Source organism: Hippichthys cyanospilos, chromosome 16 (genome assembly GCF_059441005.1).
Source record: "Hippichthys cyanospilos isolate Australia breed blue-spotted pipefish chromosome 16, RoL_Hcya_1.0, whole genome shotgun sequence".
NCBI lineage: Eukaryota > Metazoa > Chordata > Actinopteri > Syngnathiformes > Syngnathidae > Hippichthys > Hippichthys cyanospilos.
Window position 1 is genome coordinate 9,301,583 of NC_142384.1, and position 27,864 is coordinate 9,329,446.

The 27,864-nt window shown below is 41.9% G+C and overlaps 2 protein-coding genes across 6 annotated transcripts; one reads left to right on the forward strand and one right to left on the reverse strand.

Annotated features, from left to right (window-relative positions):
* Positions 1-94: 94 nt before the first annotated feature.
* dock6 (dedicator of cytokinesis 6) lies at positions 95-27,566 on the reverse strand. Of its 5 annotated transcripts, XM_088436438.1 has the most exons (51): positions 27,403-27,566; positions 25,513-25,600; positions 24,875-25,053; positions 24,634-24,702; positions 24,389-24,515; positions 23,357-23,569; positions 22,680-22,765; positions 22,536-22,602; positions 22,169-22,318; positions 21,917-21,997; positions 21,572-21,728; positions 21,357-21,487; positions 20,776-20,869; positions 20,497-20,659; positions 17,143-17,260; positions 16,100-16,170; positions 15,850-15,988; positions 15,649-15,750; positions 15,471-15,557; positions 14,427-14,658; positions 14,175-14,339; positions 13,902-14,077; positions 13,332-13,433; positions 12,743-12,829; positions 12,359-12,454; positions 12,150-12,290; positions 11,961-12,074; positions 11,693-11,863; positions 11,044-11,183; positions 10,781-10,950; positions 10,525-10,670; positions 10,247-10,429; positions 10,039-10,165; positions 9,872-9,956; positions 8,993-9,089; positions 8,788-8,922; positions 8,532-8,684; positions 8,292-8,450; positions 8,098-8,198; positions 7,834-8,026; positions 7,621-7,764; positions 7,372-7,503; positions 7,268-7,282; positions 6,873-6,998; positions 6,708-6,797; positions 5,427-5,663; positions 4,794-4,937; positions 4,520-4,626; positions 4,258-4,431; positions 2,481-2,533; positions 95-1,022 (listed from the first exon to the last, which is right to left on the reverse strand). In XM_088436438.1, the coding sequence occupies exons 1-50, from the start codon at positions 27,450-27,452 to the stop codon at positions 2,521-2,523; spliced, it is 6,327 nt and encodes a 2,108-aa protein (XP_088292564.1). In that variant the 5' UTR covers positions 27,453-27,566; the 3' UTR covers positions 95-1,022; positions 2,481-2,520. The 5 variants fall into 5 exon arrangements, with proteins under 5 accessions (XP_088292564.1, XP_088292563.1, XP_088292562.1 ...); XM_088436437.1 differs by lacking the exon at positions 2,481-2,533 and having other exon boundaries at positions 13,902-14,074; XM_088436436.1 differs by lacking the exon at positions 2,481-2,533.
* angptl8 (angiopoietin like 8) lies at positions 15,345-19,870 on the forward strand. Its single transcript, XM_088436441.1, has 6 exons — positions 15,345-15,913; positions 15,977-16,095; positions 17,851-18,273; positions 19,296-19,445; positions 19,544-19,654; positions 19,736-19,870. The coding sequence occupies exons 3-6, from the start codon at positions 17,968-17,970 to the stop codon at positions 19,748-19,750; spliced, it is 582 nt and encodes a 193-aa protein (XP_088292567.1). The 5' UTR covers positions 15,345-15,913; positions 15,977-16,095; positions 17,851-17,967; the 3' UTR covers positions 19,751-19,870.
* Positions 27,567-27,864: the final 298 nt, after the last annotated feature.

Genomic DNA, 27,864 nt, shown 5'->3' on the forward strand with positions numbered 1-27,864 from the left:
TAAATGAACTACATGGCAAATGTAGCATCGTAAATACCCCCCATATAAATACAAGTGCAAAAAGAGCAACTCATAAGCAATCAAAGTCATTAAGTTGTAGTAAAAGTAATTTATTCCAAGCCAGTAGTAGAAAAAGATCACGTAAATAAATAAAACATTTATCAGAGGTAAAAAATAACAGGCCTTGGTAAAACAAAAGCACTAATATTTCTACAACAGTGTTAGTTTACAATAGTGCAAGATCATTTTAACAGTAGTAACAGTGTCACAGTTGATTCCGAGGTGCTCACGCGCTGTGACATCACAGAACGCATCTTGAGTGGATGCAGGGGAGATGGTCAAGGTCACACTTGGGACATATTTGGTAAGGCAGTGCAGTTGTGGTACGAGGGGTCCGACGGGGACCTGACGCCTCTCAAACGCACCTCCGATCATAACAAATGAAATTTCTCTGACGGGAGGCGAGCACGCTGGAATGTCAGTTATTTGGTGTTTGGACAGAAAGAGAAAACTCCCGTGAAGGTTTTAATTGGATGTCTTCGGCCACCAGCGGCGCTTTGTAACAACGAGACAGCGAATTAAAGCAAACAAAGAGGCGAAAAAGTCCAGACGCTTGTCTAGATTCAAAGATAAAATCGCTCATGTTGGGACTTTGTCCAACGTACTCATCTTTTTTTTTTTCTTCTTCTTCTTGTGTGCACGCATGTCGATGCGTGAGAAGAGAGATGCAGTCGCTGGGGCCTCTCTCTCTCTCAAAAAAAAAAAAAAAAATGCTGTTTGCAGTGCAGATAACCTTCCAGTATAAACAGCTGAGGTGTGAGAGTGGATAGCCTAGAAGTGCCGTGTGTGTGGAATTATAATGACGCGGGGGGGCGGGTGATTACAGCGCGACAGGGTGTCAGTGAGTGTAGTAAAATATCAAGCATGCCTGTGACAGTTGCTGCGGGGCGGGGCAGGTGGCAAAACCTCCGGGTTGGCTTCAGCCCTCCACTCTTCTCAGGCTGGAGCGACTGTATGAGTTCCTGAAAAACACAAACAAAAAAGGACCTAGAGTAAATCCCACCATCGGTGATCCCCGTACTCCAAAAAAAAACTGGCAGCTTTCACAGAGAGGACCTGAAGGTAAATAAAGCCACAATGGATCGCTAACTACCTGTAGATATAAACACCTCGGTGTAAACAAGAACCCCAGACATGGATGTAATTACCCGCACCACATACAGAGGAGACGCGGCAAGGCACCTGTAAAGCTGAACTATTACTGTAATTCCCCAAATATAGCACACGCCTTTAATTCGAGGGTTAAATTCTGGAAACAGTTTGGTAGCAATGTAAAAACTATAGCAAATCAGCCTAAATCTCATCTTTATAAATTTTTCATTTTGTTGTATTCATATGTGTAAGTTATATATTTGTTGCTGGTTAAGTGTGTTTCAGATTTCCCACATTGCGAGCAGTCAGTAAACACTGCCCCAGTATGTGTAATTTTTCGCATGTGCCCGTGGGAGTTTTAGAGACATTACGGTAAATGCAGCAATACACACTCCTCCCACGGCTGTCCATAGCTATAATAGACATGGCGGACTCCAGAGGAGTGCCACCCCTCATGATATATCATTTAATGGTAACTGGACCTATGATTATATTTAAAACATACTGTTGGTTGTTAAGAACACATATATTTGCAAGTTTTTGAAATGTTAAGTTATTTAATTTGTTCATTTTGATTGAAACACGGTCTAAATCTTAGTGTCACTTTAAAAGTCTTTGAAGCGGTTGTTTATCCTTTTCTTTGCGACGCAGCTCGAGTTTATTTTGCCATAAATATCCGAAGCTGTGCACGATCCGTGTTCCACAAAGTTTATGATTGCGTGTATATGCCAAAAGACCGCAATTAATAAGTCCAATGGAAAACCTTTCTGTGTTCTCTTACCAGTGCACACAACTCTACACCTTGCCACTCTAAATTGACTACACCTTTACATGATCCTCTCCGTTTTAGTAATATTCCCGTGTGAACAAGGATGGACTTGCACGTTGATTTAGTCTCCTCGCTTATTTTATTGAAAATAATGCTGTAACAACCTCAGCTAACATGAGCTGCTGTTAGCTGCCACAGTCACTGGCTGCTAACAGCCTACTCACTTCCGCCCACTAACTCATCCCGTTACGATAATTATTGTTAAGTAAGATTACGGCCATTATAAAAGTGTATAAAAAAATATTATAATGTCTATCATTTAAAGGACAGACTCATACTTTTGGCTGTAAGTTTTTTTTTTAAAAAGTGTGTGTTATATTTGGGGAGTTACAGTAAACCCTGGATTTTAAACAGTGCACAAGCGAGTGTGTGAGCGTTGAAACTTAAATAAAAGACTCCCTAACATTGTTTATTGCCTGGTGGGTGATGCTGTTTTGGTTAGTAATGAAGTTAAAAAGTCCAGCAGTTTTAGTGTCTGTATGTGAGCTGTCATAATTACACTTGGTCATCTTTTCCGGCAGGTGTGGCAGTTGACGCCATCAAACACAGCGCCTGCAGAGCAGACATGGCATCTGTGAAGCTGAAACTGAAACAATCTCTAAACGTAAACAGACTTAGGCAACATTGCACATCAATTTCTTGGGAGTAGAAATGTTCGATGCCACTTTTAACAGATCGATACCAGTATGAGTAGTCACTGACATTATCAAGTGACGATACCGCTTGTATTTTCGATATTCAAAAAAAAAAAATCTCAAAAAGACATGTACAGTAATTAAAAAAAAAATCTAGATATTCCAATGTCCAATTTCATTAAAATTCCATTTTCTATTCTTCGAATTTGTCATTTCTAGCTCAAAATACGGTTCCCAGAGCGGCCGATGCTAGTTTTGGCGACCATCATGAGTACTGATAAATTGAAAAAAAAAAAAAAAAAAAAAGACATGTGTCAGCCCAATGCCGAAGCAAAGTGTATTAAGGCATCCCTATTTGGAAGTTTGTTAAACATAAGGTAAAATCATCTTCAAGTGCTTTCGCGGGTACTGCTGGTTTGGTTAGCAATGAAGTTCTAAAGTGGCTCTGCAGGGAATGCTTTTAGAAGTGGAATGATTTAACGATAACCAAATTGATAAATATTTTTGATAATTATTTAATCATTCAGGGACCTAAAATTGTCCAAATCCTCAGAATTTTAGCCTTGACAAGAAATTCTCTCAGATTCCTCAGTGAAAGCAAACTCATTAGCATTGTAAGGAATCAGAACGAGACCATTCGCAAACATCTGCTTTTACTTTGGAAAACAATGATAACATTTTTGCCAATTTTCTGTTGAGGACCAAAACACCAACCAAATAATTAAAAAAGTGCATTCTCAGCACTTTTAATTTGGAAAATAAGTTAACTTATACAATGCCGGCCCTAATTCTAACCTATTAACCCCCACCACACTCCAAAAAAAAGGAATGAGCTGATAAAGTGATGTAAATTAAGACAAATCATTTTTAATCTGAATCGTCAATTAACCACTCACTAAAACAAATGTTAGTTGTAGCCCTAAATGTTTTAATTTTCTTCCTGATAAGAAAAAAAGAGGTGTCTTTACTTGAGGCTGTTTATTTCCTTTCACCGCTGAGAAGTTTCAGTATCATTACCTATTCATTGAATAAGATGAGCAAAAAATTAAATAAAATAAAATAAAAAATAGAAAACGCTGACAAGTTTGCAAGTAAAGACCTAGTAAAGAGCTGTGGATATAACGGACATGTGGTACTCTGTGCCGTTGGGTAATTAGGAGAAAATAGTGTCGTTTTTGTAAAGAACATGAGCAGCTGGTGCAGTGAAGAGAATTGGAGGCGCAGCAAATATTAATGTTGCAGCTAGGAGGGTATCAACTTTCAAAGAGCGAAGAGGATTAAGTGAAATTCATGTCACGCCATCAGTCAGTTTTGCCTGCAGTAACATATATGACATGTAAATGTTTAGATAACATAAACATGCAGTTTAGTCTCATGTCAGAGTATTGCAAGGCACTGCTCAATGTCGCTTTCTTCTTCATTGTACTAAAAAACTGAAAGAAAAAAAAAAAGACGGCGGTACTTTCCCAAAGTCAAAGACATTGTTGCATCATGTGAGTTTTCATTTCCTGGAGTGTGATACATTTGGCTTCTCCTTCTCCAGTGTCGTTTTGATGGGGTTGGGAAAAGCAGCATGAGAGTTGTGTGTGTGTCAGAGCGGAGGCGTGACAGTGTGCGTGTGTGTTTAATGTCTCGCGTTACCGCTGTGTTTGTGTAGTCGGTGCCGGCAGGGTCCTATAGAGCTGCGGGATCTTGCGGTTGATGAGAGGGCCCAGCGCTTCTTTGAGTTTGTTGTAGTTCCTCTCCAGCTCTCTGTGGTACTCCCTCTGATCGGGCCCGATCAGAGCCTTGTTCTTCCTCAGGGCATCCTCACACCTTGCACACATTCAAGAGGCGATTATGTGTGTGTGTGTGTGTTTGCCTTTACAAGGCACATAACACTGGGTGCGGAGCACGTCATCACCTCTTGTTAAAGTCTTTAAAGCACAGGCGCAATTTGTTGTGATGACGAAAAAGCTTGGGGTCATCGGGAATGTCGGTGAGAAAGACCTGCGCCACCTCCAGGGGGCCCTGAGAAAAAAAGGGAGTGAGGAGGGGGAGGGTTACATATATGCTAAGGAATGTACAAATCCAAAGGCAGACTTTAAGCCCCACGTGGAGACGAGGGGTGGGTGGGCATCTACATTCCATCAAGATACAGGCAATTTGTCCCTCTAACCGAGATGGCAATGGATTACCTGGTTGACAGTGGTGCCCACGCAGCCCTGCAGAACCATCTGCAGCATCTTGGGGTCGGCCGGGTCCTGGTTGGTGGCGAAGGCCAGTTCCTGCGTCTTTTTCTGCATGTCCTCGATGGCCACCTCGATAGGCACCAGGATAATCTGGACAAACAAAAAAAATTGCAGGATGTAAAAAATAATTAAAAAAAAAAAAACAACATTTAGTAAAAACCCATGTAAAATCCAATTCAAAGCAAATCACAGGTTGTATTTAAATCTGTCGAAAAATGCTAATGCTTGAACAAAGTTTTTTTTGGATCTCCTGAAATGCTATAAATTTGAAGATTTAAAGAAGAAATTAGCATTCTCGCTACTGTACCTTAAATTATTGCGCCTCACAAAAAAATAAATAAATAAAAAAGGACATGCGAAACGAACAAGAAAAGTACCAATAGAAGTGAACCGTTTTTCAAAACCCATTCCACGTGTTTGAGCCGACTTGCACAGCAGTGAACAGATCGAAGACCAGCGCGAGTGAATGTTGCTGACTTATGTAAACAAAAAATGCATGCAAATGGCCATTTATCGAGCCTTTCAAAAATATTGTAACCATTTTCCCCCCAAATTTAACAGGCCTTGTCGATCACCTACCTCCTCTTTATGGGTGACATTGACGCGCGTCTTGATATAAGGAAATGCGTGCGATGCCGTCAGGATGGTTTTGCGCTTGTACTGCTCGTGCAGGTCTCCGTGGGCACGGCCGTCCAGTGTGAAGGGCGTGCAGTACATGAAGGTGCGCAGGTTGTAGTTCTTGTCAAAGTAGGTGATTCGTTCCTTCAGCTCGTAGGTGTCGAAGAAAGGCTCGACGTAGGTGATCTGCAGATAAGCCTGGACGGAAGACAGTTTTCAGGACAATAGCAGAAAATGTTCCCTCTTTGACAACTAAAAATAGCTAACATTAAATCTCCTTCCTTCTTCCCACATTCCAGAATCAGTCATTTAATGTTCTATGATCACTTTAATATGAAACTAGCTGTAAATGTTGAGTGTAAATATTTGTCTATATGTGCCTGCTATTTATTGTCTGGCTCCCAGTCCATAGTGTAAACCTCCTGCCGTCCAAAAGTCAGCTCGGAGAGAGTCCAGTTAACACGCCACCCGAAATAGGGACAAGCAGTATAGAAAACGGAAGGTTCAATAAACTCAAATGCCTTTGGCCTAGTTTGGACACAATTTCTCATTCAATTGCATCAGCATGTCCAAATTTCTAACTGGCTTTAAACTAGTTTGTTTCAGTACATGTGGCATCTTTTTTCAATAAAGGTTCATTCTACACAAATTTAGATGGCTTGTTTGGAATTTTAGTGCAACTGGATTTACACGAAGGACTCATAACATAAAATGTTTCAGTAGTTCAATTCAACATGTACATTCATGAAAAACAGGTAAATTCTTTTTAGAAGGCCAATTCCTAACTCTTTTCATCAAAAAATGCTTCTTATGTAATGTCTACGTAAAATCTCAGTGATACAGGTCATGGCAATCCGCAAAAGTTGGATCGGGGCAAATGGACATAAGTCCAGTCAATTCAACCTTTGTGGATTTCTTATGTAATTAGCATTTTCGAGATGGTGAACATGACACATTAGCTGTAAGCAACATTCATTTAAATTGCAAAAATAAATAGTTTTCTTTGTACTACATTATACATGTGTTTGACTTTTTGAGTTGAACTACAGTACTGAGATACATGATGCAGGCTCATTCATGAGTGGGCTACCATTTTCCAACCGTTCCATTATGCATTAAAAAGATTACTCCACAATCAAACTAATAATATCAAAATTGTTCATATTAGAAAGTTAAATGCTTTTTCTCAGTTCCCTCATTGTTTTTAAAATTTGTAGCCCTGGGAATAGTAGCCCATGTTACCTTGTTGACATCCAGCTTGTTTTTGTCCACTGGGTTGGAGTCCTTGATAATTTCAACCACCTCGTCCCCAAATCTCTCTGAGTAGAACTCCTGCATGCCAAAAAGGTTCATCTTAAGCATCTTTGCATCATTTCGATTGTGTTGAATAATGAATAAAGGCCTTGCCTCAAGTCTATGGGAGATCTCAGCCAGCTTGGTAATTGATGGCTCTTTGTAGACAAATTCCTGCTCATCCAGGTCTCCGAATCGAGAGCCATAGAAACCAACTCGGAAGTAGGTACCAAACATCCTCTGAACACTGAGCATGTTGGGGAAGGCAATGAGTCACATTTAGTTGAGTTACACACAATCTATTTTGAAAAGAGACGAAACGTGAAACAACCTATGTTACTCACCCATCAATCACGTCAAGTTGGTGCAACGAGGCAAAGCAATGACAAAGGAAAAGAATATTGTGAATAGAAAATAAATGAGCAGAAAAAACAATTTGACATGTAATAAAGTATTCATATGATACGTTAGAATATATAGACATTATATACAATGAAGTTTCAAATTACCTCCCATCCTGAACTCTGTAAGATATCAAAAGAAAAATAAGTATACATCAGAAAAATGCGACTTTTGTTTGTTTTATTTATTTTAAACGGTAGCTACAGCTTACTTGGTTGTATACTTTGTTGAAGGCGTCCTGCAGCTTGCCGTGGACTGTAGCCAACTTTTTGAAGTCTCGGTTAGCCTCATGAATAGGCAAAAGAATCTTGTACACCTCGTTTATGGCCTCGTACATGGCAGCCTGGATTGAAGGCACAAAAGGCAGATGACTGGTTGCACACTGGTGGCGCCCTTTGGTTGTATTAATGTGTCCATGTGTTGTGTGAAAAAACAGGCTGGCTGCGATTGCTGCTCTCACCATGTTAAAAGAGGCAGCTGCTTGCTCCAGGAGGCCCACCAGGCCTGATTCACTGAAGTATTTTCCAGCACAAATACCCTCCTCTTCTGGTGAAAGGACATCATCTGATATGGCCGACTCCTCCAGAACATTGGAGGAAATATTCTGTGTGTCAGAAATCAGAGTGAGCATCGCTTTCGAGGGGCACGATTCCCTCAGTTCCTTGGCACTGACTTGGAATGTGACACAGCCAATTGGCAGGTAGCGGCAATCCTCCAACATGTTGAGGTATTCCGCTACCAATGCAGCGCTGTGGACAAGACAATGGGCTGCCTCAGCGTGGTTCCCTCTCTCAGAGTGTTTGCCCGCCATGTTCTGAAGCCACGTGAGGCGCAGGTCTGGGGAGTTTTGGTAGCCCTTAGCAATCCTGTTGCAAACAAGAAGACAATTAACACTAGAAAAAAAAAAAAAGATTGAGTTGCACGTATGTTACATTACCTGTACATCAGGTCAATGAGCATTTCAGGGTCCTGCTGATGCTCCTTCATCTTCACAGTGTCTGTGAGAATCATGTGCAAGTTGAACACTAGATCCTGAACCTGCAAAAAAATTTGCACAATCAATGTGATGTTATGTTATCAGACAATGTCACCAAACCGTAACATGCTCAAAAAATGAATTTCTGCACATACCTGTTCGGGGAAAGGGGTGTCACGCAGCTCCACATCCTCCTCGGCGTAAGTCAGGATGGTCTTGAGAGACCGGCGAAGATGTTCCTCATTAAAAGTATGCGAAGTTCCCACCAATGAAGACAGCGACATTGTGACCTGCATCTTTACTCTGGCAAAGTTCTGCTCAAAAGACAGAAAAGACACATGCTGTGACTCAACTTCTACAAACATGATTTTCAGTTTTCAACAGCACCTACTTACATTTCCTATCTCAAAGTTTTGCCTCATGAGCAGGTAAAGCGAAGCAGAGGCGTGACTTCTTACAGAGGCGATACTACTGCTGCAGTGGCGCAGCAGACGAAGGCATAAGTCGGCACAAAGCTCAGTGTCCTCTTCAAAAAGCATCTCTGGAAACTTAACACAAACCCACACTCCTTTTACTACGACGTAATATCCTTTCATTTGAAGCTGAAATTTAATATTTGCTTTAATTAACAAAGGTTTCCTGAGTGCATACCTTAAAGACAAGAGCCCTCTGTGTCGTGAAGCAGTGCTGCAGGAAGAGGGCGCTCTGGTTGCCTGCCATGCTATGGAGGAGAACTCGAAGCACGCCGCCTAACACGCTTTCCTTCAGCTCTGATGCAACGACGGTCTGTAAAAGGAAATAAAAGACATTAATACTAACATATCTGAAGTTAAAAGATAACAGAAGATCATTTTACCTTGACTACGATCTCAAGTGTATCCAGTACTACCAGAGACGCCTCTGTAGAAAGGTTTCCATCCACTACAGATTCCTGCTCCACCTCAGCCTTAGTCCTGGTTTGAGGTATAGATACAAATTATTAGTCTTACGAAAAAGCATTACGTGAACTGGTTTTCTCATGGGATAGGAATAGAACCCTGCTGAAAATTGAGAAAAGCTGCAAATATTTGAATACGGTTTATTATTTGCTGAGTTGAGATGGAAGGAAAAAAACAAACAAAAAAAGTAAATTTTCACTTTGACTGTGTGCCAACAAAATGAGACATCTCAAACGTAGAAGAAAAAAAACAAAAAACAAATAAAGATTATTCACTGAATCGGATGAAGACATTTTATTTTACATCTTTTTATTAAAAACATAACTTAATCCAAATTGATCACTGAGAAAAACTCTCAATAGGCAAAGATGTTGATTGTTTTTCCAAATAAAAGCAAATTGATCCAACACAAAGATAATGATTCATCTTTTTGGAGGACTACATAAATTGGATCGATATTTAATAATGACACTCTGAAATTCAGAGCATTTATAAAGTTTTTAAATAAAAAAAGTCTTAAAACAATTAATCGATTATCAAAACTAATCATTTACTTTCATAATTAGTTAGTCGTAAATTAATTTTGCCTCCAAAAAACACTAACAATAGATTGAACCTAACAAGAACATTAAGTTGGAGCCAAATTAATCCTTCTCTTGCTTTGGTCTGCGCACAAAAACAGTTTTTTTTCAGTGGATAATGGACAATAGGGTCCCTCCAAAAATGTACAAATATACTAATGCCAAATCATAAATGCAAGTGCTTCTTATATTTACTTTTTTAAAGAACACACATACTTGTCGACCCTGTCTGTGTTTTGTCTCCAGTGAGTGACGTTCTTTCTCCACCTCACATTCTCCTGGCTGCCATAAGGACTCCTCTCTAGACATGTCAACACATGGCAAATTACATGAACACAATTCATAAATACTTCTGACTCTTCATAAATTCTCCTATCGTTTACCTCGGCAACGGCGCACCATCTCCTGACGAGCACCGATGGTACCGAGAATGGCCTCTTCCAGGCGGGCCTTCATGTCCTGAGACTTCTTAAACGTCAAGCTGTTGATCCTCTCCAGAGCTTTTTTACCCTACACACAAGTCACGGGAGAAATTATGCATATGGATGTGGTGACGTGGGGCTTGAGCCATTGAAGCCTGCTTTTAGTGACCTTGTATTCGAAGCAGGAGATGCAGAGATGCAACAGATCCAGCAAGCGGTTGATTTGCTGCACTGACAGATCTGACACCCAGCGCTCCAACAGAGAGGCGTCAGCGTTCTTCAGCACCCAAAGGAAGCACACTAGTAGAGTTCGGCTGCATTCGGCAGACAGAGTGCTGCCCTGGCGCACGGCCTGATGAAGGCAGAATAGCAGCACAATTCAAGTAGATGTCAAATAAATCAATAGATGTGTAATTGTGCTTTTTTAAGCCAGTAGTATAAACTCACCACTGTGGGAATTGCGAATGGGTTAACTTTGGCATGCGGCAACGGGGAGCCGGCGATCGCCATGGCAACAGACTGACTGATAGTGCTGCTGCCGTCTAGGTCAGCATCGTCTGCGTGGGCGTGGCGAACTCGAGACTGCGTGGAGTCTGCAAAGAAATGAGAGATGCTCTCTCAGGTGCCGTAGTGCCGACAATAAAGCTCGTGAATCTTGAGGAGGTGGACGTTTTACACAGATCTGCAAAGAGAGTTTGCTGACCTGAGAAGTCATGAAGCTGATATAGGGCCTCGGTGATGATGGGGAGGAGCGGCAAGTACAGCTGGGCGATGTGGGCTCGGACTTGAGGGTCGCTGTAGCGTGGATCGGAATCGTGGCTGCACAGCAGGGAGTGAACTGCGCTGATTGCTTTTTTATGAAGGAAAAAAACTCTGCGGGGGTAAAATGAAGCAAAATACATATGTAAGATTTAAACTGAACATGAGTAGCAATTGTGCTTGTTGAGGCAGAAAATGTCAGGCTACCCTTCCCCTTCAGGATCAAGTATGAGCGCCAGCTCGCTGAGGAGCAGGCCAGATAGAAAGTGCTGTTGTCGAAATGGGACGGAGAGCTCAAACATTGTCGCCACGCCTTGATCTTGCACCATACTGGAAAATGCTGAACTCTGAACAAACAACACCAAGGCAAGAGGAGAGCCGATGTGACAGATTAGTATTAAACACACTTGGTATGAACATTTAGAAAGCCCAAACAGGAGTAGATATCCAAATATATATTTATTATAGGTAGCAGAGTAGTGGTTTGCAAATCCGTCTCAGTTATGAGGATGGGGGTTTTAATCAATCCAGGCACCGGTTTACCTGTGTGTTACCAAATCTCCATTGCCAAAAACATGCACGTCTCTATAGATGTGAATGTAAGTATTAAATGTGCTAAATCGTGGTCATCCCCCACTACCCTAACAGGGATGCACTTAAGAAAATGAGTTTTTATTTATCTTAGTTGTTTCAATTATAATGGTGTGGCTGAGAGATGCGTTCTACAATGTTCCTTAAACCAAAATATTACAGAAAAAAGCAGTACTCTGGAGTTAAGTTGGACATCCAAAAGAATGATAGGACAAATACAAAACATTGATCCAGCATTAGATGCATGTGTATCTAATTCAAATACCTGTGAGGTGGTGGAGGATGTAGAAGGGGAAGGTGACGCTGGAGGGCTGAGCGTGGAACAGGGCAGGTTGAGGATGACGTAGTGCTCATGACTGCAAACAATCCGTATGAAATCCATCCGCAGAGCGTTCAGAGAGCTTGGGTTTGGCGTCATGTGAAACTTGTTGCCAATCTATGACATGGAGTAGTTTCAAATGTGAGAAGACTCAAGGCATGGGAGCATTTGCGCTGAAATAAAAAGGTGGAGCACAATGGGGGGGGGGGGTTACCTGTTTATAGAAGGAACGGATGAGGTTGAACACAAAGCCTCTGTCCATGAGAGAAAGGAGATCATTAAGGAAGAAGGCCAGACTGCTATTTAACCTCTCCACAAGCTCCACATCCTAAATGTGAAAAAAAAAGACAAACAGATCATAAAACAAATGTGAAACAGACAAGATTCACTCTGTGCCATCTACCTTGTGGTATCTACTGGCAATGTCCGCACTAATGGCACAAACAAGTGCTGCGATGTCATCCACAAAGCGGTCTGGAAAGCGCTGACGTCGGGGAACGTCCAACCTTGAGGTAAGGAACAAGTGCTGGGCCATGCTTTTGACCTGCAAACAAGTGAAAGTTAGTGATAATGTCACCTGCCCGCTGCGGGCAATCCCAAAAGATGCCCGACCATGAGCTGAAAGAAGAACCAGGCCTGCTGCAGAGCCGCTTCCCTCACATTGCTTGTGCTAACGACCCACTGCAGAGCAAGCTCTTCATGGAGCAGCTAGATGTGGACCGAGAAAGAACCATTTTTAGATGATATAAGGTGAAACCCGATGAGCCGGAATTCATGCAAAACAAAAGAATCTTAAATTAACTCATTCAATACCATTGACGACTATAGCCATCAAAGATCCTTTTTTACTGGGCTCTACTGACAGCTATAGAAGTCCAAGATCCATTTCAATGGCAGTGAAAGAGTAACTAGTAATTAAGAGTAGGTGTGTAAAGAATAATGATTGTGAATCACACACAGAGTTTGATGAATTAGTTTGGTAGACATGTATTTTACCTTTTTTGTAATCTGCCTCGCAGGGGCTGAAAATGAGGCCACGCTGTCCAAAAAGGCAGACATGCGATTGTTGCTTCGGTCGTTTGCCTAACCCGGCGTGATGGTGAGGTGAAAACACACATATATGTATACACAGACACACATACAGATGAGGACAATGTGGGTGTGACCAATGGAACTACACACATGGCATGCAGGAACTCAATGAACAGTTTGGTTAAACGACAGAGATGATGAGGAAGGCAGGTGCGATGCAGCATGCAGAAAGAGAAGCGACCTGTGGAGCAGAGATAGGAAGGACCGCTGAGAGATTATCCACCAGATTAAGGGCTGCACGAAAAATCAAAATAAGATCACTGGTTTGTTTGCAAGCTGTACAGATGAGAGAGCGCCTCTAAATGCTCGACTTAGCTCTGCCAACAAATGGCAGGACATTATGATGCATTAATGCAGGTTTTATAGATAAATCCTAGTATTTGATCAATCCACTTCACGTGGTTCCACACAATACGACATGATCTTAAATCCCAGTCGTGCAGCTCTAAACCGCGATGGAAGCCCATGGTAAAGTTGAGACTTCTTCAGGCACCTGCTTGAGCTCACAGCTGGAGTTGGGGTTTCGCCGTAGCACAGATCTGGAGCCCCCAGGGGCACAAGCAGAGTTTACCCAGGAATGGGAGCGATCAATGCCCTGACAAGAATACACAGGCGCAGACACGCAGATAGTGTGGCAGGAGGCAAGGACACAGTGAATATATTTGTTTGGTAATTGCCATAAGAGCGAAAATTGGGGAAACATACGTAGCAACAGAAAGTAATAAAAGGGGGAAACGTAGACAGAAGCTACGCAAAAGCACAAAGCGTAATTGACATTAAATGACGTAATTTGACATAATTGCTAATTGACTCTGCTGGAAAGAAATGAGGCAAAGCAGAACAGTAATTGCAGAAAAACAGGCTAATAGTTCCACAGACAGGCACTGAAAACATGACGCAAACATAAAACGTTTTCTTTTCAATATATTAACAAATACATTTTGACAACAAAGAAATGAGTCATAGACAAAAACTGGGACATAAAATAAAAGTGACTATTAATCAATGCACGGAAAATAAGACTTAAATCGAGGCTCAAGAACCACAAAGAAAAGTGCGGTACCTTGCTCCCGATGATCCTTTGCACTTCTTCATCAGGAGAAACAGGAGTGCTGGCCAAGTCGGGGTCAGAGTTGCTGATACTTTTTGAGCGAGACAAGTTCAGGCTGCTCGGACGTCCCGTCGCTCTGGAGAAGGTGGCGTACTGCAACGGCATCTCATAGGACAGAGTGCCTGCTGCTGGCAGAAAAAGACGTGTCACTGGGCTGATGAGAACGAGCAGGAAGTCCTGTCCAATATGATGTTATTTTTTTCCTCCTTGGAATTAACAGCTTACTTGGCGGCGGCATCGCTGGCTCAGCAGTTGGCAGGCGGAAGCAGTAATGGATGTAGGATGCCAGCAGGTTGTTGCGTCCATGCTGGTCCTGGTTGCCCTCCAGATTTTTGTGGATCTGGTTGACCAAAAGAGCCATGGCTTCAAAGGCGGCGCGGCCAAGATTCACTGTGGAGAAGCCAAGAACAATATTTAACGTGGCGGTGTGATAAATTCCAACCATGGCTCACGAGTTCAATGTTTTTACTTGCTTACCAATTTGACCTGCAATGACGGGAGGGTAGATGATGAGCTGAATGAGTTTGTTGAGCAGCTGGTGAAGAAACCGGACACAGGTGTCCAGCAGTGCTCCCCTCAACGCGGCCATGCTGGCCTTCAGCTCGGCCTCCATGTTGGCTTCGGTGATGATGACGTCTTTGAGGCGGAAAGGGAAGGAGTACTCCTCCAGCACGTACACTAACGTAAAGAACTTGTCCAGGTGGGGGTCCTGGGAGATATAACAATCTTAAAATATGTTTAGACATACATTTTGATTTTTATTTGTTTCATCTGTAAAAACATTGTTTTGTGCGTTAAAAAGAAAGAAAAAAAGATAACATGCTTACGTACATGGTGTATGGTTCCTGTGACAAATGTAAATCACTGACTTTTATGTTTAAAGCAGGTCTGGAACGTTTCTTTCAAAAAGGTTTTATGTCATGGTGTTATCAATACCAGACTGACAGTAAGGAAGTTACCTCAAAAATAGAATTATGAATAGGTTTTGTGTTTGGGAGAAAAAAAAAACGAGTCCAAAAACAAAATTTGCTTGACTTAATACGAGCAAAGATAAAACTCAGCCATCTCATTGACCAACTAACTCATCATGAATTTGGACGCTTGCTCTGCATTTTACAAAGTGATAGCGGAGAATATCTGAACGATTTACACTGTAGATGCTTTGTGTGTACTTTGTGGCAAGATTAATTTTTACTCAACCTATCATTTAATATTTTACGTAGGAGGCAACGAGCAGAGGAACAAAAAAACCCCACAGAGGATTACGATTCTGAAAGCAAATGCTTCTTTTGATCCTTTTTGAATAAACAAATGGAAATTGTGACGCCCACGCCCATTCACAGGCAATAAGCTGTCATCATAACTTCAAGGCTTCAAAGGAGAGTCACATTCAATTCTGGTGCCAACTCCCTACAAAAGTGCTGACTCGAAACTCCATGCATGTTTCATGCTCACGGGCTAAGTCAAAAGGAAAACAGAATAGTAAAAGTAAGAAGATTGGAGGCACTTTGTCATAGATACCTGAGTGTGCACTGAGGATGTCGCTGTCACCTCCACATTGAACACGCCTTTGTGATTATCCACCCACTTCATGCCTGGCAGCTGAACCTGCCAGGGTGACATGCGACCCATTTAACTCAGTCAACTTACATACTGACTTTTTGCAGCGGTACTCGTTATTCTCGTCAAAGCCACTCACGTCGGGAGTGAGCACTGAGTAGCTGGGTGGGGGCTTCTCCACCGAGACGGGCAAACTGAAGGAGCCTGTGCGCAGACGGCCGTGCTGCATTAAAGGGATCCACTGTAGGTGGAAAGACAGGGAGATGTGCGTCTTACTGACGGCCAGGCTACAGAGGGAGCTATAAAAGAGTACATGGCGTGTGGGTTGAGGTTTACTCACAGTGTAGCCCACGGGAGTCTCCAGAGGAGTGTTCTGTTTGGTCTGGCAGCTGATGTGGTAAAAGGTAAAGAGAAGATGGTGGTTGTCTGTGAGGTTGGCAGGAATTTTCAGCTTCATCTCTTCATAGAACTCCGGAGACCTGACGGAGGGAAGGAAGGGCAAGAGTTAAATACTCAGCTTTGCCAGGGAACTCCCAAGGAGAATCCAGCAGGCTGGAGAAGGGAAGTTGAAGAAACTGGAAGAAAGGTACTTGTTGTGGTAGATGATGGGGGTGAATGCTTCTTTCGTGAACTCGGCACAGCTTGACTTTCCAAAGATGACCTACATGAACACACAACAACGGAGCAATACTTTTTAAGATCAATAGATGACACACATTAGCCAAACAGCATAACAAGACATGCTCTAGATAAACTCAGGCAGAAAAGTGTAACTATGTTTATTAGAATAGAATAGTCTTTATTGTTGTTGTAAAATTGTGAAATTGGGAGGCTCAAGTGCAAGACAAAAATAAATACAAAAAAACTTTTACTATTTTTAACTATTTTAATGGGTTTTAACTATTTTAAAGGGTTTAATTGGCAGTTGTGTAAAACTGCAATGTATCCTATTTCTTATATATTGTCTTTCAGCTAAACATGCTGACCAAAATACAGAAAATCATATCGGTGGAGTATTTGTAATATGTGAAAAAAGTTTATACATGCATTTCCCAGTTTATAATTGGCACCTATAGCAAAACACACTAAAGGTAAAACGTTGAAATAATCAATTGGACAACAGAATAATCAAAACATTAATTGGCTTGTTGCAGGCCTACAACACACCAAGAAAACTGTTCAGTTTCATCCCTACTGACCGCGGTGCTTAAAGCAATGAATGTTCAATTCGCGGATGCGCAGTTCAAGCATGCTTATAGAATAAGTCGCCGGTGAACCCTGAATGACCCTGGAGATATTTCGGTGCCACCAAAGGTTCATTATCTACAGAACCTTTTGGGTTCAAGGATTCTGAGGGACATAATGCTCTGGCGGTCACAGATTCAAAATGGCGCATACTTAGAAGGAACATCTTCTAAATATAGCGGGTTCAAATACAAGTTTATGTGTCAAGTTAACTAATCCATCTTCACACAGCTCACTAAATGTCACTAAACTTTCCTTCATCCCATCCTATTTCTCCGCTTTGAAGATCTTCAACAAAAGACGTCTATATAATATTTCACCGCCCTGCGGCTGTTCTTCGCCATGGGAATTACATTCTCTCCCGTGGCAGAGAAAGCTGGTGACTCACCGGCAAAGCTTGGTTGGGGTCTTCTGCTGCCATGAACTGAAGTTTCACAGCGATGTTCCTCACCGAGCCTTGGCGGCTGCTGAAATTCAGGCTCTGCGGGTAGACGTAGAGCAGGTTCCTGCCAAGCAGAAAGGACAGATGGAAAAGATTTAATTAGTTTCTATTAAGAAGAAGACAGAAAAAGTCTTAAACATTGACCAAATGCAGAAAATAGGAATCACCAAAACTCAGCGTAGAAGCGTGACCTAGAATTGAGCGCACTTGGTGAAAGTGACCCTGTGCTGGGCCACTTCAAACAATAAGGTAAATATTAAGGTAACTTCAGGTCACAAATTAAAACAGCTGATTTTCCACCACACCCCCAGGAAGTGTTTACTCAGCCACTTCCTAACAAGTTAATGTCACATTAGCTAGACAAAGTCTCTTTTTGTGAACATAAAAAATAATAAAAAAAAATACAAAATAAAAATAACATTGTTTGTGACCCTGCTCTGGTATGTGAGCTGTTGCATTTTAAGGAAGGTCACTAAGACCAAGGTCAAGACCTGAGATCGAACCACACGCGAGCTAATGTTTTACCAATTCTTGCATGTACACATCAAATAAAAGGCTCGTCAACTGCCCTAATGCTCCATCTTCCAGTCCTAGTGAGGCATTTCCACAAATGCTCAATTGTTTATTGTGCTGGTTTGTGCCTTTTAAAATCAGGACCTTGTCTCTGAGCGGCTGGATTGTCGTCTGGTGGAAAATCACCGCCTACTGACAGACAAGGTGAAGCTGAATATAAAGCTACATTGAGTCTGCAGGTGACTGCTATCAAACGGGATGATCTGGAGCCTGTGCTTGCTTTATTTGGCCGGGAGACTCGGAGTGATTCACGCCGGTCCCGTCAAGCGACCGGGCAAATCCGCGGACAGGGTCGCTCCCTGGGAGGATGTCAACGTGCTCATGTTTGGCGTCGTTCAGTTGGGCGAATCCCTCAACAATGTGTATGAAAGTACTGAGGGAAAGGTGGCTAACATCCTGCTGACATTGAAGGAGCAGGAGGGTGCACTCAGGCGGCTCGGGGAGCAGACGGCGCAAGCTGGCGAGGTGGAGAAACAGATTAAGGGAGTGATAAAGCTGCTGCAGGTAAGGAAACACAAGGGCGTGCACGTGCTGTTGCAGTAAATGTTCGTTATCATATGAGAGAAGACACAAAAGTATGTCACTCAAGATAACAGAGAAGACATAACAAAGTCGCCTTAGTGCCTCTTGAACTTGTGTTTTGGCAACTTAGCTTACAATTGAAATAGAAGAACTTAGCTATGGCTATTTAGCTTAAATCTGAAATATAAGATATGTTCGGTGATATCACATTTCATTAAATTGTTCCGAACCAGTTTAAAGCGATTGAATAAATATGCTGCATTTGACATTCTGCCTTTAAATAGATATTATCAGCTAGTCCTAATTATCAAAATATGCATGAATAAACAAATTGTGTCTGGAATTTTTTAGAAAATGTCAAACCATTTCCCTTTGCAACCCATATAATTTTTTTGTGGCAGGAATTTTATTACAGTTCTTAGAATGTTAGTGTGTGAAAGTGAGCCTAATATTGTGAATGTTGAGTGTAGGGCAAAGTTTAAATTTCCGACCTTTATTAAGAAAACTAGACATCATTCAAATTAATGGTTCAATAACATACTGTAAGTATATAAAGTTTCACTTAGAGGTTAGGGTTGGGTTTCTGACAGTTACAGTATGTATTGTATTGCATATACCGCATACAGAGCTATGGGATGGCGATGAGCAAAGGTGCAACTTTGACAGCTCGTCAATTCCCCAATTTTGTTATACACCTGTACAATGACAATAAATCATTCCTTTCTATTTTATTTTACTCTATATGCTGGTAGTTGTATTCAGGTTTTTATTCCAATTAAACATAAAGATAATAAATCTGCTTACACGGAGGACTACAGAAAACTACAAAACAAATAACCAATTATCAACAAATGAGCATCGATTCATTTGATAACCGATTGGTTGCTGAATGTTGCAGATCTAGTTGAATGCATTGATGCAATATTGTTGGTAGTGAGTGTAGCAGTTTCACAAGGACTATTTGCGGCGATTGAGGGTAATATATGAAGATGCTGTTTTGGTAGGACCAGATGTTCAAGCAGGAGACTCAGACCAAGCTGACTGAAGATCGGCTGGCAAACATTGAGCGTGAAGAGGCGGCACTTTGGATGAAAGTGCAAAGCTTAGAGGCCTCCCTCAACAGCACATTCCATGCTAGCATCAAAGAGCTGCAGGTAAGTTCAACCTTTCCTGTCACACTTGCCAGACAGCGTATCGCAAGTGGGTCGGGACTCACCGCAAGGCTTATCTTTATTGGCTTCACTGATTTTAGGAGCGAGCTGCCTTTAATGCCAGTATCTTGAAAGGTCTGCAGCATTTGACCCAGTTTCAACAGCAGAAGATTGACAAGCACGCCCAGCAGCTCTCCACACTGCAGAGGATGGTGAGTCGCAAAGCAAGCGTGGGGCTGCATTGTCATTGGTCTGCAATTGGATTTCATTTTGTTTTGTTTCTCGTCTTCCAGAGTGAAGCGCTATGAAATTTCAAAGGATGATTGACGTCATCAGCACTGAATACCCACGCCACTCCCTTCCACAAGTGCAAAACGCTATCAATGTTGTTTTGTTGTTGTTGTTTCTTCATACGCTTTGTATTTTGCTTCCTGTACTGTGAAAGCTAATTATTAAAAACTTTATATTTAAAAAAATGTACAAAAAATGGATTTAATATGCGTAAAATTGGTCATCTCCTTCCCACATAAAAAAAAAACATTTCTGATTAACTCATTCCATCCTGAAGACGTTTTTACAATTTTTTTTTTAAGAGTCCAGCCATTCAATCTCAGTTACCAATTTACATTTCTTTAATTGTAATTGTAAGGATTTAGCTAAAGGAAAGCCTAAAAACGATCGATGCACTGACAAGAATACACACTGGTAATAAATTAATTCACTTAATCCCAAAAACGTATTCACAGTTTTACAGTTAAGCACTAAAGTAATCAACTTCCAGTGGTGAAGTACCCAAGTGATCAATTACCATCAGTAATGAAGCGCCAAAGTAAACAAATGTTTTATCTACTTATGTATTAAAGGAAATTACTTTGAGTAAATAAGAATTAAATTAGTAAATTACTTTAGCTATTAGTATTTAAAATAGGTAAATGGGAATGAATGGTTGGATTCTTAAAATTGTAAAAATGATTTTGGTACTGAATGAGTTAATGAAAGTGGTTGAATAAAAACAGGAATGTGGTGTGGCTTCTTTCCTATAAACAATGCTCACCTGTAGGTGGTATGTGGGGTATATACATAGCGAGCAGGAAATTCTAGCACTTCTTTGGTGGGGCGAACCCGCAGGTCTGGGTAGGGCTTTACGTGGAGCAGCTCAGGTGACAGGCAGTAATGAGGAGAGTCCGGCGCCGGGGAGATGTCAATTTTCAACTGAGCTGTGTGAGACAAAAAAAAAAAAAAAGGGGGGGGGGGGGGGGGGGGGCAGAGAAATGAGATGAAATAGAAATAGATGAAAGGCAATAATTGCATTAAAAACTACTTTAACATTCACCTGTGACAGGCCTGAGTCGTCGCAGGACAGAGGACGGTCTCCGCATGTCCGCCAGAAACTTGTATAAATCTTCATCACTCAGTCTGTCCCCTTCCTTCATTAAGCATCACAAATGGGACTCAGGGTGCAACAAATGGAAAGACATAACTATAATAAAGACGGAAGTAGCAATACTTAAATATGTGATTTTTCTTAAGATTAAAATTATTATTTCATTTTTTTTGTATACAGTCGAAAATGGAGCTCCGATACAAGGGGCTCTATTGGTGCACCACAGACGACGACAATCGATTTCATTTGAATTTCATCTATGATCATTTGAGACAAAATTTCCAACTTTACTGCTACATGAGCAAAGTGATTTTTGAGATTTTGCAATTCCCTCATGCTCACTTTTATGCTTGAATGCAATGCCATCCTAAAGGGATAGTTCACTTACAAATGTTTTAGAGCTGAAACTGGCTAAATGAGTATTTCGTTAACTGCCCATTGAAATTTACCGGAAACTTGTATATTTATTCCACCTCTTTGCAACTGCAAAAATAACCATTACATTATTATGCAGTATGATGTCAATGAACCTGTTTAAAGAAGTTAGTGACAGTCAGCGTTGCCGGGCGGAACGTGGCAAAGTTGCACATGTCGTCGCCAACACTCATCCGCTCAAATCCCTTTTTCTTTCTCTCGTTCCACGTGCCAAGACCTTTGCGCTCTGGCAAGGGGAAAGAGAAGCTGGATGATGCAAGAAAGCACATGCTGGATATTTGAGTCCATCACGTGACGTCCGATGCGGTACCAGAGTCGGAATCGAGGTCCAAGCGGTCCAAACTTCCGACGCTGCTGACAATGTTGAGAAGGTGGATGGCTGTCCATGCGAAAGGCATACGGAAGGAGCCCAGACGATTGCAAGACTGTTCTGCCTGCAGACGCAGTTTCTCCAGCTTCTCCTTGTGCTGTATGCAGACAAGTACACGTTACATAACGAAAAATTGAAAGAGATCCAATAAAAAGCCTACAGTTGCAAAGGCCAGTCAGTTGGTAAATATTGCATCCAGACAGACAGAATTGAGCAATTGGGACAGTAAAAGCATCCCACGTGCATGCCGGCTGCAAGTCGTAACCTTTGCGACACATACGTTACCTTAGAAGAGTCGGATTCTTTCATGACCATGTAGGGTTCACAGCACTCGCCGATGTCTCCTTGCTGAAGAACCTTCTCAAGCTGCAAAAGAAGAAGCATTCATATTCAGCGCTCACAGCCAATGTCATTGGAGGAGACACTTCAAACGCCTCATAAAAGAACAGATGAGCTCATTCAAGAGCCAATGAGCAAACTGTCAGCATCAATTCATATTACTTGGCGTAATTACGTTCTTTTTTTCTCTCCCTTTACCTTAATGACCAAGAAGATATCAGCGGACGGGTACGTGATGGAAAAAATGGCCGAGCGGGCCAAAGTGGAAATGGCGATGTGAGGCGTGTGGGGCTTCAGCAAGCTTTTCATCTGATCCGAGTTCAGGTCGAAGTAGAAATTCTCGGAAATCTATCAGGGGACGAGGGGATCGAGATATGCGGGAATTGTGGGAGGAGTGATGGAAAAACGGGGAATGAAAATGCACATTGAGGAGATGTAATTGAGTTGTGACTTAAACCACAAGATCACTTAATACATTTTAAGGCAGGGCTAAATTTAATAAGGCCAGCATGAGCTCAGTGTTTTCCCAAATTAATGCAATTCTTCTGATAAAATACAATTATACCTTTTTCTTTTCCTTGACATCATACAGGGCAAGCGATCCAAATATTGGTTCGATTTCTATCTCAAATCTGAAAGCATAAATATGACGGTTAGACTCTTTAATAGATGATGACTGTGAAGCTGCTGTACTGCAAATGTCACCCACTTGAGAGAGAGACACTTGACCATGATTCTCTGGCCACAGTGTTCTTTGGGCACTTCGGGGACAGAGCATCGCTCCACAGCTTCATCCTGGAAACAAAAAAAAGAAGGCATGCACACAGAAACACACACACACACAAACGTGTCATAGCAACGTGTCAAGGCAACAGACAAGGGGAAAAAAAAAAAGGAGAGAGAGTAGTTGGAACGAACAGAAGAAGAGCACAAAGAAGAGCAAACACTAGCTGGAGTGAGACTATTTAAAATTGCAATATGATCAGTCGTCCCAGTTACATATACAACCACAATGAAGAAACGCATGTATTTTATGAGCTCCCTTTAATAAGTCAATCATATTAAAGAATAGAATAAATATACTTTTTAGGTATGAATGGCTGTGAGAATGGTTGTTTGTCTCTGTGTGCCCTGCGATTGGCTGGTGATCAGTTCAGGGTGTCCCCACCTACTGCCCAAAGTCAGCAGTGATAGGCACCAGCAAGCCTGTGACCCACATGGGGATAAGCGGCTCTCAAAAATGGATGGATGGATGTTTTTATGTCATTTTCTGATTACATATACTAGGCCATTTTTTAAGCTAAACTCTTCTCTCTGGTGTGCCTTTTAAATGACTCCATTCGGCTACATTTGAGAAATATGTTCCTCAAGCTCAATGACACAAACCTCATCAGGTGGCGGGTAGAGACCCAACAGGTCACTGTGGCGCCCCTTCAGGCGAGCTTCTGTGTTGTGGCAGTCCATGTCCTCGGGCCCCGTGCGCTCCAGCACGGATGGCAGGAGCACGTCAGGGGCTGAGTTCTTCAGGTCAAAGATACTGGACGCCCAGCTTCCCCGCGGCGTTTCGTCAATAGAAGTGGACCGCCGCTTGATGTCATCCTGATGAAACAGATGAAGGGGAGGGAGTGAGGGGTGACATCATGTGTTTTTGTTTCAGCTCAAGAGCCCGCTGCAGATTTTGTTGAAAGATGAGGCCAACAATGTAGGCTCCAATTTCTTATCCTTTATCCATTCAGACTTAACATGAGCCCACTACGTAGTATAAGTATAGTATATCACATCATTAGAAACACCTGCACGGGTGAGAGCTGCCTCAAAAATCCTAGATTTGTTTCATAGATAGCAATCCCATTAGTCATCTGCCAGGCTCTAATAATAGATAAGCCATTCCCATGTTGTAGTATCCCCAATGCTAACTAAAAACTTGTCAGATTTAAAATAAGTATCTCAAAATTGAGAATGCTTGTATTTATAATACCGCAGAGGGATTCTTAAAAGGGGGTAAATTAAATATTAAAGGGAGTACTGTAATTGAGATTTAAAAAGGCGAATATAATGGCTTATTTTCAAATTAAGAGCAAATTAATTGGAACATGAAGTGACTTGTTGTTAAATTATGTTATAGGGACTCCTTTGCAAAAAAAAAAAATGCGATTTAGTGACGAAATTTTCTAGGAGACAAGCCAGAAATTAAAGAGATAATGTCACACGATCTATTTTTCGGAGTTGTAGTCTGTTTAAAGTGTGGGGTACCTGGCTAAAATCAAATATTTTACAGGGGTAAAAGTAAAGTACTGGTTCACAACACAGCTTTTGATTGTATTGGATTTTATTAGAAATGACAAATTTGCCTAATGAAGTGACAGGTGTATGAATCCCCATTGCTTCTGTGTGGAATTAATTGAGGCCATTAACTACCTGATCATCTTGCCGCTCGGTGGTGGCAGCTTCATCCAGTTCAAAGTTCTGTTTGAGCAAACCTCGCTGCCTCTCACGCTGTCGCTCGGAGCTGTGCGGGCTGTGCATGGTGCTATAGCGCTGATATCTGACAGGGGGGGAGCAGAACCAAAACATTACCCTGGTGACAACTCAACAGAGGTGAAAAAGCACTGCAGGCTATTAAAACACATGATTTGACTGGTTCCCGTGCGTCTGGCAGTTACTTTCTCCGAATGACAAGCCAGTCATCTGTGTAGACAGCCAAGGCATCTCTCACTCTGGGATCCAGTGCGCTGTGAAAGAAAAACACATGAATAATTAAACGGAGCGTGCCTTTAATATTTATGGTTCCTTCAATGTCACAGACAGAAATGCTTTGTTCCAATATCTACGTCACATTTATCTCCCACTTACAATAAAAATAAGGCCCTAAAGTAAAAAAAAAAAAAAGGGGGGGTTGCATACTCTTCCTCCTCAGGCAGGGGAGGCTCCAACGTGGTGCACTCCTTGTCCATGTGGTGGAGCTCCAGATCGTCCTGGGGGAACTCCATGAGCTGCCTGAGGGGGCCGGGCTCCACCCCAGGAGCGTGACTGCTAACATATTCCTCAAAATCCACCGGCTCCACTACCTCAGTCAGGGGTAACTGGAGAGGAGACAAGGTCAGGCAAATGTCTATAAATCACATGAACACCATTAGTCTTAAAATGACTGTGGGTTATCTCATTTTCCCTTGCAGACCGTGATGAACACACCATGTGCATTCTGCAAACTGTGTCTAACGTGCTCACCATGAACATGCGAGTGCATTTTTAAAAACGTGTTGCCCTTCCATCAGGGTATTTACAATATTTCTGTAAACACAACATCTTATGTAAGTACCCTCATTCAATGTTATCCCAGTGTGCATCTGTCCATGCAGAAAGCTTATCAGACAACAAGGCTCGTGCAGGCATATCTGCACTCTTTAAAAAAGGTAACTACAAAGTGTAGTAAGGCATTTTTTTGGCCTCTTTGAAGTAGTTTTGTAAAGCACCACCCACTGACTCTGTAATTGCAGCTTTCAAGCCCGGAGGTAAACAAAGTTAAATACGGGGTGACTCACGGGATGGTGCACGGTTCCTCGCTTTTTGGACAGCAGGGGTGAACCATACTCTCGGGACACTTGCTTCCGAACCTCTGAGGCGACGGTCCTGAGAACCGACAAACAGAAAGGATGAATGAAACTCAACATAAAACAACTACAGCTGAAATAACAGTGCTGCATGTAAATAAAAATCCAACTGGAACTAGACCGATGCTTTTTTTTTTTTCTTTTTCAGGGCCAGTATGATTATTATTAGTCAGAGAGGCTGATAACTGATATTTTGGGTCAATATTACATATATTTAGTTAAAGGAAAAATTATTTAATTAAAAGGAAAAATAATGGCATTTCCTACAAGGTTAAATCAAAACTCCACAGAAAAGTTTTCCAGAATTTAAAATAACAGAAATGTTAACTCTCTAAGAAATGCAGCATATTTCCAGGGGTATCAGAATTATAAATTTAACTTGGAAAAAAAAGTTTCCTGAAGTTGACACACTTTTAAAGTGCTCTATTATCAGAAATCAGATTTTCAAAATGGCAAATATTGGTACCGATAGTTGACCAAAAAAAACACATGCAATAAAAAATATAATTCAGAGAAAAAAAAAATTGAAAAAGAAACAGGGGCTCAAATAACATGCTCTGTTGAACACCACTGATTCAAGACGCCAAAAACTGGGTTTTGAAATTGTAATCTAAGGGACCCTTCCAATTCTTTCTTCTGAGAGAATTTGATGCAATGTTTCTTGGGCCTTCTGCCGTTGGTTTTGACAATATGATGCTCAGCCAACAGCTGTTCTCAATGAAGATTCTAGCAACCCCCCCTTAAAAAAAAAAAGCACACTGGCTTATGGGCAAAGCGCCAGAGCTCCATCAAGTCTCTTTGACGGAGTAACAGCAAATGAGAGGGTTTAAGAAAGAGGGAAAAAAAAAAAACACCACAATCCTCTGAATGAGAAAGCCAACAGCTGCTATAAGAAAGTCACCCAATGGCAGTTTGTTTCAAGCGGACAGCTGCAATGCCAAGGTTTCAGAATTCCATTGATATGTCTCATTATTTGGCTAATCTTTTCCCACCTGCCACACCTCCAAACTACGAAGCAGATGTGATAACAACAATGCTATGATGTTATCATATAGCCGGACATGGCCATTAATAGATGTGCAAAATACTTCTGCAGTTCAGTCTGAGCACCTCCATGTTAAAACAGGAAATGGGAAAAGCTATCAACCACAAGGGCAATAACCAGCACATAACTTCCCACCCTTTCCTGCATCCGGCAAGACACAATAGTCCAGCCAAGCAGAGACGGGGTTGGGGGAAGCAATACACTGACTGGAACATCTCTCTGTGCTGTTATGCAGAGTGCGAGACAAAATGCATTTATGTGATGGCAGCCAACATGATAAACACTCCTCAGCAACGAGATCAATACTGACAGTTTCCTGTTTTGTTCTGCGGAAAGCCTTAAAGGTTAAGCTGGGGCCCTAAGACAAACCCTTCAATTAAGAATGAAGATAAGGTGATTTGCAGGTAAACCCCCTAAATCAAAGACAAACGGGAACCCGGAGCTGTAAGTAGCCTAACACACATTACTAAAGTGTTTTGTTGACAGCTTGATTGCTAGATGCCATTCATGTCTAAAACACACATAACGCTGTCACAATGAGCCACTAGCGAATGACGTCACACTAGCGGCTTAGCTTTAGTTGTACACTTGGATGACACTCGCACGAGACACCACTAATCACACTTTACCGGCCGATTAAATCCTTTTATTTAAGCCTAACCCCCAAACGCTGTCTCGTTCAACTGACTCGCGTCGGTAATAAGCGAAATGAGTGAAGCTACACTTTACAAAAGCGCTTTACACGGCGGCACCGCAGCTAAACAATAACTTCTCACCGGTTGATTTTGTGAGCAAACGCCCGTCTTTCGCTCGCTGTGGACATCATGGCGTGTCCCCATGTAACAGTAACTCGTCGAAGACGAGCGGGGGAGACTCTCGTACTTTCACTCCCGTCCCGTCCCGTCCGGTGTTGTGTGTTTTTGTGGTGAGGAGTGGGAAAGGGAAAGAGAACCAGAGAGAGCGCGCTTCCTCCTCCTTCTCCGAGTCCACGCTGGAAACCTGGCCCGGATCCCTTGTTCCTCCTAGTGGCCGGGAGGCAAGCCAGTGTCAAGTTTAAAGTGAGTAAGTCGTGCACTTCTGGTATTGCTTGAAAATAAAATACCTTAAAAAAATTAAACGCCTTATTTTATTTTGGCGTATAGGGACTCATAAAGCGTCAGGTATAGTCCCTGGGCAGAAAAGCCAAATGTATTGTAATAATATTTAGAAATATAACCTACATCGGGCAAACGCGTGGT